At 36.4% G+C, this 12,519-nt stretch overlaps 1 protein-coding gene across 1 annotated transcript in view; it reads left to right on the top strand.

Moving 5' to 3' along the window:
• Positions 1-12,519, top strand: part of LOC149562225 (zeaxanthin epoxidase, chloroplastic-like) — a 116,507-nt gene that overhangs the window by 76,905 nt on the left and 27,083 nt on the right. The window contains exons 6-9 of the mRNA XM_089825765.1: positions 11,245-11,456; positions 11,775-11,866; positions 12,033-12,147; positions 12,333-12,436. Coding sequence (XP_089681891.1) covers positions 11,245-11,456; positions 11,775-11,866; positions 12,033-12,147; positions 12,333-12,436 — 523 coding nt within the window. The remainder of the gene's footprint in view (positions 1-11,244; positions 11,457-11,774; positions 11,867-12,032; positions 12,148-12,332; positions 12,437-12,519) is intronic.

Genomic DNA, 12,519 nt, shown 5'->3' with positions numbered 1-12,519 from the left:
CAGAGGGAGAAATTGCAGTCAGAGAAATCAAAGAATCATTTCAGAGGAAGTGATAAATGTCAGAGGGAGTTCTCACTGATAGAGGGAGTTCTCATGGATGAGAATCATGATGAAACTAAGACTATCATTGTTTTATTTTGCTCTAAAATTTTATTGTACTATGACATGTGTTGCCATCAATGCCAAAGAGGGATATTGTTGAAAACAATTATGCAATTGTATGTTGTCTTTGATGTTACACAAAATGTCAAGCCTTATCGATCAAGTCGGTGATTGCCAAGCTGACTCGGGCATTGACTCCATCAATAAAGGCATCATGAGTAAAGAGAGGACTACAAATCCATCCCCTATGATCAAATTATAACTCCCAACAATCCTTAACCAAGACCTGTTCAGCTGATTTAGCAAGAAGTCTATCCAGCTCATGTGTAAGTCATAAATTGAAACCATGTGTAGGTTGATCGAAGAATGAGAAATAGTGTTAAATCTGAAAATCAGGTGACCACACCAATCTTGTGAACCAAAGTCACCGCTAAGAACTGCAATTGGGTTCCACACCCTCCAGTTAGGATCATCTTCCTCATGGGAATCTGAAAGATCTTCTATACTTAGCTTAAAAAGTGGAATATCAAATGTCCAATCAGCATCCACCTCAAACAAGGAATTGTGTATTAGCTGAAAATGATCCAAAGTTACATTACTTGATTTCTTGGGGCAGCTATCCAAGTTGTAAGTCGGCTGAATGCTATCAAGTTCCTTAATCACTTCCTGGAAAAACTTATGTCTTCTTTTATCCTCTTGCTCTCTAGATTGTTTTGTGACAATAATCTGATTTTTTGCTTCATGAAGAGCAACTCGTGTATTATTCAATGCCTCCCGAGCATTCTTAAACTCCCTATTGAGCTTATTAACTATTGTCACTTAGGCTTGCACCCTTGTCCAAAGCCTATGCATGAGGACAACCTAGTGAAACATGGAAACAACCTCCAAGCTGTGGGACTTGAACTGTGAGGTTGAGTCTCCGGAGAAGGCCGACTTCCTCTTACTATCAGGATGCACCTAACTACTCTTGGAGAGGAAAAGGGAGAAGGAGAGCATGAAAGCAAATCTACCTAGTCTAATCTAAACAGGTGATGCACCAAAATAGAGTGTTCAGACCAATCTCTGCCCATATATGCACTATTGAACTAGAATGAAACTAAGGATATACACATTCAGACTTGCTTTAATCTAATAATCACATGCAGATCAGAGAACCAAGATGAACAACACAAGGAAAGAGAGATTCGCTTATATTATCATTCATAGGCCAAGGAGATACAGTCATGCAGATTATAGATCTCTATAAAACACCAGTACGAGGCAAAGAATTCTTGCACTTTCATACCAATGGCTGAATGAGATAAGGTAGGAATCATACAGTTCAGAGGCAAAGGGAATTTACATTGAGAATTGCAGAGCAATAGCAGAGAACAATAGAGAAAGGTCGACCTTGACAAAATTCACAAAATTGCCTTTATAGTTCAGGCATAACTGAGATTTTCCCTCCAAAACCATCCTGCAACCACCGCCATCAAGGCTCTGTCAGGAACAATCATGGGGATCTGAAGAAATCTGATCCAAGCATAGCCTTTTGGTACCATGAAATCTCATTTTTAACTAAAACAGGGCCTTGAGAAGACAAAAGCGGCGCCATAACTGTGCTCTAACCAGGCAGATGGATCAACTGAGGGGCGGTGGAGTGTTCTTCTTTGTTTCGCCTTCACTTCTGGTGGTTGGGATTGATTACAGAGATCAGATCGCATAAAAAATCCCGACTTCTTCATTCCTAAGTGCCTGAATCAGCGTGGTCAGCAAGTCAACCAAACTCTGCATCCAAAACGGGCCACGTGGGCCAATAACCTCCTTTTATTTTGCCACCTTGCAAAAGTCTAACATGGTTGACCATCCTTTTTATTACTAACCGCACCATCTCCTCAAACTCCAACTGTGACAGTCTCACTAACTGCTAGCCCTCACTATTAACACCTAGCGTTACCTTCCTGGGCCCGCGAGGACATGTGTCCTCGAGTCGCTATCTCACTATGCATATCTTTTGAGCACCTTTCCATAGCGAGATAGCGAGGACCATTGATCTGCCACCATCTGCTACTTTAACCCTTTGTAAATCAGCAACAATAGAATCACCTTCCATTCCCTTTTTCCTCTCTTCTGTATGTGCCTTCTTGTAGATATCATCAACGATCTTGTGATTATCATCATAGCACACCAAGGCTGCAAAAATTATCTCTTGATCAACTTTCTACTGGTTTTTCAAGGAATCATTGTCACTTTGGCATGTATTTTCTAATTGGTCACCCCTAACACCGTCATCCTAAAATTTTGTTTTTGATTGTTCGACTAAATCACTATTATGTATAAATGAGTTGTTATCATGGAAAATAAATGACTCATCAAGGACGTCAAATGTCATTGTACGCTTCAAGCTCCATGTTTGATTGAGATGTGTGCAATGACAAGGTGGCTGTCATGTTATCATTTTCAGGCAAATTCTCATTGTTTGAAGTTTCTGACATACTCTTTCTGCCAATTAGACCGTCCTCAAGATGGTTGCTTATAATCAACTCCAAGTCACCAATGTAGAGAGTTCCATAATCCATACTTTTGTTGTTTTCTAGGAGCAAATCTGTGAGCTTTTTATCTTCTTTGTTGGTCTGATTTTCTATGTTTGCCTTAGCTTCATTATTATCTTCACACATACGATTTGGGGTCTAGGTTTGCTAGCATGTGAAACAAATATGTTCTCTTCTCATTTGGTTTTTGCTCATTTTTGGAGATCCTGCAACTTGTTTACCTACTGATGTGAACACTTGTTCAGTCATAAAATCCTTAAACATGTCAAACTTATGTTCAATCAATTCCTCCACAAGCTTATAATCTATAGGCGAGATTATATTTTCCCCTTTCCACATAGCTAACAAATCAGATTTTAAATGCTTGTATATGTCATCATTCTCATCAAGGATCAATGACTTGATGTTTTCTACGCAAGCTCTCACATTGTTGCGATAATGTTTCCTGAATTCTCTCAAGAAAATTTGAAACAATTGCCATTTCATCTCCACACAACTGAGGTCCAACTTGAGAATGAAAAATCTGGGTTCTTCCATTAGTGCTAAAATCTTTACCTTCTTTCCAAAAGTAGGGTTCTTGTCATTATGTAACCCCTGTAGGCTGTCCACAATCAGCTTTAATACCCTTCTTAATATGTTGTCATTGTAGGGGGTAACTAGTGCCGTGATCTTGATAATTTCATTGAGACAAGAAGCAATCGTTAATCTTACTTCTACACTCAGATGATCCATGAACCTGTGTTGTACAAGGGCAATCATTGAAGGTTGCAGGGCCCAATTTAAGAGCCCACAATCTGATTGATCAACTTTAGATCGATATGGAACTAATTCTTCCAGTTTAGCAACATCTAAGGACTTCACGGACTCCAACTATAATTTAATCATATACAACCAATTGCCCAGTTCCTTTTCTTTCTGCAAGTCTTGATGCTGAGCAGCAGTGAATGTATTATAAAATTCTTTTGAGAAGAGGCTACTTTCACCATTTTCATTGTTTCCAATTTTTTGCTAGAAGAGTGCTTATTTGTACAAATTTTTGTTTTGCGCTTTGAGGCATATTAACAGATAGTTTTCTTGCAGGTTTTTAAATGCACAGTAAGATATAAGACTAAATCTGAAATGATTTGATTGGTAATACCATAGATTAAAATATCATCGTTTTATCGCCGATAAGTAAACTTCTCGCGAGAAGTTTCAAGTGGCGAGAAAACTCTAGTTTTTATCGCCAGATTAGGGTGCCAAGATTTTCAACTTATCGCCATGAGAAGTTGGCAAGAAGTTGGTGATATATCGCCAATTTCTCGCAATAACTTGGACTTTTCTTGCGGGCAGTGTCTAGTATAAACTTGCGGTTACAAAAAACATTTCATTGTTTCATTTGCTGCGTTTGACATCTTGGGTGCAAGAGAAGGGTTTGGAGCAGCACCTAAGTGTTTGGCATTTATTTGTAGCGATTTCCAGCAGATTAGGAGCGGATTCAAAGCTCTTTCCAAGCAAATGACCCCCTCTCTCTCCCATAGTTCTTATTAGAACTACTGGGATGGGGAAGAGGAAGATGTAGAGTCAGACTAGTTCCATATTGAACTTGACATTTGTATTTGCTTATATTTTGACAAAGACAATTCGGTATTTACTATTTGTAGCTTGTTTAAGAGTTCAGAGTCTGTGACTACATCAGCATTCCACATGAAGATGCGATTTTGTTACTTATTGCATTCATATATATCTAGATCAGCTTGTTTGTTTTGTTTACTCATTTACTGACTCAATGCATCATCTAGATCAACATCTACTTATTGAATTTTGTGACAAAAATGCATTTTTAATTAAATTAAAGTCATTTTAAAAATTCCCGCTATTTTCCCAAGAAGTTGCCGATATCTCTTCGATATTTGCCGAGATTTTTTTTTTTTTTGGCCTTGCCGAGAAGTGGCAAAGAACAAGAAGTTGAACTATGGGTAATACAACCACACTTAGCTTGCTACTTTGCTTTGAATCCTTCAACACTTTCCTAACTGTAGAGATTAAATCCGACTCTATGTGTGCCTTTAACTTCATGGATGAATAACAGTCGTTGATTCATACCAAACCCTATGTCACCTAGGTCTTCTTAAGGAGGAAAAATCCTAAATTCACCCTCTACCTGTTACAACTTACAACCATTCACAGTAGGACCGTGACTATGATTGCATACAATTACTGTCATTGCACAACGGTAGATGAATGAGTGGTGTCCACTCCACCAGAAATCATCTATATCAATTCCTTTTAGCTCCTTAGATAATCTAGTCCACACAGTAAATTAGGCCAACCAATATATTTTGTATGGCAAACAGATAAATAGTACATTTAGGTCCCTCACGTACTCAACAATTCATTGACAACTTGACTGTCCTAAAAATTATGATAGACAAGACCTAGGGCCATTGATGTCTTCACACCTCTGTGCTAAAAGATTCAAACCGCTTGGCTATGCATAAATAGGAAATTATTTGTCTGTATAACTTTTTGGATTTCCAACTGGAGCATTACCCATCTAATAACGTTTCATTAATGTTCATAACAAAGTCTTGATGCCTCAATCTCCCATTACCGTTACAAAGACTTTCTACTTGTAATTGATTGGAACCCTTGACAATTCTTACTCGGAGAACAGTCGAATGCTCATCAATTTATTTTTTTGTTCAAATGTCTTTTTCAGTTTTCACGATAACTTTGTTCCATTGATTGGGTGAATAGATTGAAAGCTCCTATGAATACGCGAAAGGTAATCCCACTATACCAAGCTTGGTTTTGCTTTCTCGTTCTATGGTCCAATATGGCAAACTTTTGCACCTCCGGTAGACTCCAAACGTCGGCTGTATGAATATAGCATCTGTGATACAGATTGTATTTCCCATGCTACTGTCCAAGTTAGATGACTATACTGGAACAACTCACGACAAATAAAAAGTCATGATAAACTACATGCTCTGCTCAAGATTAAGCTGCAACACTTATTAATTATCAGCAACAACAGATAGAAGGTTCGTTACTAAAGTCTTCCACGCCTTTAGATGTTGAAACAACAATAGCATGAGTTGTAGTCACTTTGGTTTATTCCTGCCATTGTCTGGAACCACCACAATGCAAAAGTGGTTTATGACATGAACAAACTGTAGTTGAGAATATATTTGTCGCCGTAAGAGATTGTATCTACAACTCTAGTGCAAATAATTATCCTAATGTGTTAAGAATACAATGATTTTTAACATATAATTTTTGTTGACTGTCTGTGGCCAAGATGTGTCGCTCCTACCAATTAGGCTGCACACATGGCACAAAAATAAACGCCTACAACAAAACATAAAAAGAATACAATGCTGGACATCAACTGCCAACTCAAAACACAAGGAGATTTTGTCAACGTAACCTATGTTCCCACATCAATCGACACACAAGAATAATCTCCTAGTTTTCCAGAAACGATAACAATATTTCTAATCCTCTTGTGGCATGTGGAGTCACTGTGGATATAATTGATGCGACTCTTCATTGTTCTCTTGAACGGTTCAACTGCTCAAGGAAGACTCTTCGTAGCACAAGAAAGACTTCGAATTTCACAAACCATTCAACTTATGAAAGCAGACTCTTCATAGTCTTATTTAATTGTTCTCTATGCTGCCATGAACAAAGGAACAAACACACACCTGAGTGAGGATTGTAGCATTAGAACAACAACATGATCATTGCAGGTGTAACAGATAGCTCTTGCAGTAATTTGTAATCTCATAAAAATATTTAACAACAAGATGGTTCCCAATATTTTCCAAAGCTTTTGCTCAATCTCGACAATCTCTAGCCAGAATGACATTGAATCAACACAGATTCTCTTCCATCAAGTTAGTTTATACTGTTTGCACTCGGAAAATCCTCCAATGGCATTTTGCTTGCCGATTTTCTACAACCACTCACAATCTTCCCAGACCGTGTGAATTCCTCTGACATATCAAAGGTTGACGATACCAAATAATGTTTTCTACGCCACGATATCTCCAACATTCATCATATAAAATATTCTTCCACGGCAATAAGAGAGCTTGAATGAAATAAATTCAATATTCCCATGCCCATTTATTAGCACATTCCTTTCCCTTTTCTTTCAAACTTGCAGGAAGTCGAATGGACTCCAGCCAATAGAAATGCTACGTTAAGAAATATTTTGCCCAAATTGTATACTTCAAAATAGTATGGCTGTTGAAGGAGCCGCAATAATATTTGTAAAAAAATTTAAGAAAATACTCTTGGGAACCTCAATGTTCAAAATGTAATGCTGAATGAATTTTCTATGCCCAAATATTAAATTCACAACAAAACTCTTTTAAAAACTAATCTGAAAAAAATAGATTCTTTGCCCCACTAAAAATAATCTTCTGTAACCATTACTTAGATGCAGTCTTTCACAAATGTTTGAGTGATATTTGCCAATAGACCCATAGTAATAAAAGATGGGGATAGATTTTCAAGTAAACAACTCTCTAGAAATAACAATGCTTAGAAATAATATTTTATTTATTTGAAAACTTCAGTAGGAGCCAATTTTGAGGAGATCTTTTAGTAATTTGTCTTTGATAAAAACTTTCATAGGCTGGTAGGATTTTTGGGTCTAATACCACTATAATATCCCAGTGGGATATATCTCCAATTTTTCTTCAGATAATTTTCAGAATCATAAACAAGAATGTAAACAAGAATATTCAACAAATAACCAGTAAATATTCAACAACAATAACCAGTAAATAACCAGCAAATTCTCTAGAATCCGTTATTGCATTATAAATCAGCTATACAATAACAATACAATTGTATAAACAGTGATAACAGTCAGATTGGATAATCAGAAATGTACCTGAGATTCAATTGTGAACTCCGTCATGAATTCACCAGAACTAATAAATTGGGGCTATGTCCAATCCACCAAGAAGAGCCTAAAGGTTTGCATCCTTGGATCCCTGAATAGAAGCTGAAGCTTTCCTAGTTTCTCTAAGAGAAATCTCAAATCAAATCAATATCCAAGCATACTCAAATGAACGAAGCCTTCCTTCTTTTATTGCCCAAAGTTGTGCCCTTTCAGCTCTCTTCTCTTGTCTTTCCATCTTATTCCTCCTTTGTCACTTTTATTTGCCTAACTTTATAATATTAAATTGACCCATTCTCATAAACTTGTATGTTCTCTCATAGGTCAATTTTAATATTTAATGGATGTGTCCTTAATTTCCTTATGTCTCAAAAAAGGGACATTACAAAGTTATTGAAAGGTGACAATATTACAATAACTTAATTTTCTATTATAATGGATATCTTATGATGTCTGTGCAGATCATGATAGATTATACTTTGCATGGTGAATGTTTATATGGTACACATTATGAGAATGCATGTCCACATACTTTATAAACATTTTTGAGTGCATGGTGAATGTAATGCAAATTGATGCTCTGGAGGCCATTAGACTGAGTACTTGGTGAATATCATGTAACTTGATGTTCTAGAGACCATTAGTCATAGTACTTGGTGAAATCTTGCATCTTAACATTTTGAAGGCCATTACTCAAAGAGTATTTGGTGAATATCATATATTGTTATTTTGGAGACAAATACTCAAATGTGATTTCAAAATGGTGAATATCATATGTTGATATTCTAGAGACCATTGCCTCATTGAGTACATGGTGAATATCAAGTATTGATATTCTGGAGACCATTACTCAAAGTTTTGGTGAATATCGTATGTTGATATTATGAAGGCCAATACTCCTGATTTCATATGTGATATCAAAAGGGTGGATATCTTTTGATCAAAGATATCTTTAAAATTTGCCATACCTAATATTACCAATGGTGTAATACGTGTCTTGTGTTTATCCTCGCTACTTTAGAGGGAGTGTTGATGTTTTGGTAGCTTAAGTAGGATAAACCAGTGAGATCAAAGGAAAAATTAAAAAAAAAAAAAAAAAAATATATATATATATATATATATATATATATATACGACCACAATTAAGTTTGCCATTATATTAATTTTATTGATGAAAAGAGGTCTCTTCTCTTGGTTTATTCCTCATACAAATACAAAACGACGTTGCCATTTGGAAAGTACAACCAGACATTATGGTAGTGCTTAGTACATTTGAAGCAATCCCAAAAATCAACATATCTAGCCCTTTTACCATCAAATATGTGCTTTAATTATTGATAAACGTGATGTCCTCTCTCTTAATTGTTGTAGTCCTTGACATACGCTGATGTTCCTTTGAAAATGTAGAACTTCACTATATTGTTGATCTCATCTTAATTGGTTGCCTCTTTGTTTGAAACAAAACAAAAATTTCAAAACCAAAAAGGAGTACAAAAAAGGCAAGATAATAAAAACCAAAAACTTGAAAAAATCCTTCCTTCAAGGAAATAATCTTCCTCTACAATCTCCTTAACAATGAATGTGTTCTTGAATATGTATAGTAATAGCCTTAGTTATCGGATTCGTGCCCTAGAGGCCGGATCCAGTTTCGGATTCGAGCCTGGATTCGTGTTGATCTGGGCAGGATCCTTGTTTTATACAGTGGATCATCCGGATTTGCAGCCTACGAATCTAGACAAATCGATTATGTAAAACAAGGTCAGATCCGGATACGGATCCGATCCTGAATTCATGCTGATCTAGGCAAGATCCTTGTTTTACACAGTGGATTCGTCTGGATTCACGGCCTGAAAATCCGGACAAATCAACTATGTAAAACAAGAATCCTGCCCAATTAGCATGAATCTAGCACGGATTTAGCACGAACTGCGAATTTGGACGAATCCATTGTGTAAAACAAGGATCCTCCCCGAATCAGCACAGATCCAACACGAATCAGGCACGAATCCTCATGGATTGACAGGCAGGCCAAGGTTTTGAGTGGGTCTAACTTATTTAATATGACTTTTAAAACATTTTTTTTCTTTCTAACCCTAAAACTACCCTTTTATTTCACATCCAAAAACAGTTCACCTCAAATTTGCTCTCTCATTATATATTTCTCTTCTATATATATATTCACGAATCCTAATTGGGAAAAAAAATCGCAAATCCACGGATCTGATTCACAAATACTAAGGTAATAGCTAACCAACCACTTTGGAACCTTCATTGATCAGTCATTTACTTTGTTTGCGTGATGGCAAGAAAGAGTTATAGTTCAGCAAGGATGATAAATAATTTTGTACTGCGTCCAGAATGAGGGAGATCAGTTTATTTTTGTCTTTAAAAGACCTTGAAATCCATATTTCAGGGAGCAGTTTAAGGCACGAGTCAGAAAAAGAGAAAAAAAGAAGGCAACAGACTAATTGGATGTTGATAGGTTCCGCCTGGATGAAGTCACAACGATTTTCCACTACCTTGAATGGAATCCCCTATGAGCTGAATCCAAATCTGAATCCACATCTGGGCTAGATCAGATCCAAATTGGCAGGTCTAGGATACCAACCTGGCAACAGCTAATTATGAATTAATGTATGGAGATCTTAAATCCAAGCTTCTACCTTGTGAGGCAAAGGGCAAACACACAATTGCCAGAAGTTAGGGGTACATGCCCAAAAAAGAAATATGTATTTAGTATATGGAATTAATTTTAACAGTAATTATCAGGATATACTGTACTCTACTGAACTGAAACTCTGACAAGTTTATTCTGGGTAGTCAGAAATATTTTTCGGAAACTTGCAGAGGAAAACAAAGGTTACTGCTGGTAGTCTGCAATTGTGGGAAACTCTGTCCGAATTGAGTTTGGTGCTTTAAGCTTTGCAAATACTCTGCTATATATCAATGATTGCATGCAGGAATTCCCCCAATTTGTCTGTGCTCAGCTTTCTTTGGTTCAAATTTAAAACTTGTGACATGGTATAACTTGGTAGTCTCAATTTTGACTTGGTCTCAGCAATGCAAAAAATAAAATAAAATAAAATTTAAAATTACACACACACACACACACATATATATATATATATTAACTTGGAAAAACTCATCATCAAGCAAGTTTTCAGCATGGACTGACCAAGTAATTGCTGCAAGTTCTTGCCTGCAACTCACTTCTGAGTAACATAGCTGCACTGCAGGGTGAGTTCTAAAATTATGGTTCAGAGAGAGAGCTAGATGTAGTGTGTTTCAATTTACCTTAATACAATCTTTTTAGCAATTTGTCATGGTCAGCAATAAGAGTTTGTATGCACACGTGGGAATGCAACCTACACTCTATTCAATTTGATAATAGTAATAGAAATAGGCATCTGTTTCGTTTGCTTGCTTTGTAATTTTGAGTTAACATATGGCCAAGGTTAGGTTTCTCTGAAGAACCTTTCAGATGGTGGTAATTTGTTTTTCATACTTTCATGTTCTGGAAACATTCTCAATAATATATCTTTGTCCTGATAAATCTGGATATATTTCTTCTTTCATTCTTTGCTAAAGAAATACAAACAGTAATACTGCAAGCATAGACAAGAAAATAGATACTGGAACTACTGCCTCTAAAAATCAATGAACAAGAACTTTTCAGTGGCAGCTAAGCAAACTGTCGATCATTTTACTTTGCAGGTAGAAAGAAGAGGTTGTTGGAATTATTTGGTAGCTGGTGTGAGGAAGTGGTAGATTTACTCATAGCAACACCAGAAGACATGATTCTGCGTCGAGACATTTATGATAGGGAACCAATTTTTAGTTGGAGCAAGGGGCTTGTGACACTACTTGGTGATTCTGCCCATGCCATGCAGCCTAATATGGGTCAAGGTGGTTGCATGGCAATTGAGGTAGAATCAGTAATGCTTGAAAATAAGATAGATAATAGATGATATGCTTCTGGAAAGACTGTGTATGTTTAGTTTTAATCAATGTTTCTGATCAAATTCTGTGATCCATTCTCAAGATAAGAGCTAAATGATAGCAGGGTTGCTGGAGTTGCCTGTTATAAATTGTTTTGTATTTTATCTGTCTCTATTTTTGACAGATAATCAAATTCCATCTTAACTGTTCTGTGTGCTATTTGCAGCTTAAAGTTTGAATGTTATACTGTGGACAGAAATAAACATTTAAGAAGTCCTAACATCATAATGTATTTTGGCATACAGGATAGCTATCAACTTAGCCTTGAACTTGAGAAAGCTTACAAAGCAAGCCGCGAGACAGGAAAATCTGTTGACATTACTTCTGTGTTGAAAGCGTGTGTACTTGCATGCAAGTTATTAGCTACAAATAATAGCATCATAGCTTCTAACAACCTCAAATATGCAGAATTACAAATGCAACAAAAATTATTTAATATGCCAGTTGTACTCAGATTTGTTCTGTGTAGAATGCCTTACAATTCTAATCTTCTTTGTACTCAGATATCAAAAAGAAAGGATATTACGTGCTGGGGCAATACATGGAATGGCGAGAATGGCTGCAATAATGGCATCTACTTACAAGCCTTACTTGGGTGTTGGACTTGGACCTCTATCGGTAGCACTTCTATATGTTTCTCCTTCAAATTTGTTTTCCTAGTTTAACACATTGACTCGATATTTAATATGATTATTGGGATCCATCAAGTTTTGTAACAAAAGTAAAATGATACTTGGGTTTTTTTTCTCATATTTAACTTTATGATGGTTTGTTTCTGATCGTTGTTTATCATTACTTTGCAGTTCATTACAAAGCTGCGAATACCACATCCAGGTAGAGTTGGTGGAAGAGTTGTACTCCAAACCTTTATGCCCATTATGCTGAACTGGGTGCTAGGAGGCAACAGGTATGATGACAATTAAGGTCTTTTCCATTCTCCAACAAAGTTTGCTTTCTATGGAATTTGCATACGATGCTTCTCTTTTTAAA

Source organism: Cupressus sempervirens, chromosome 4 (genome assembly GCF_028749045.1).
Source record: "Cupressus sempervirens isolate cs-2001-9-10 chromosome 4, ASM2874904v1, whole genome shotgun sequence".
Taxonomy (NCBI): domain Eukaryota; kingdom Viridiplantae; phylum Streptophyta; class Pinopsida; order Cupressales; family Cupressaceae; genus Cupressus; species Cupressus sempervirens.
This window is presented reverse-complemented; position numbering and strand designations above follow the sequence as displayed.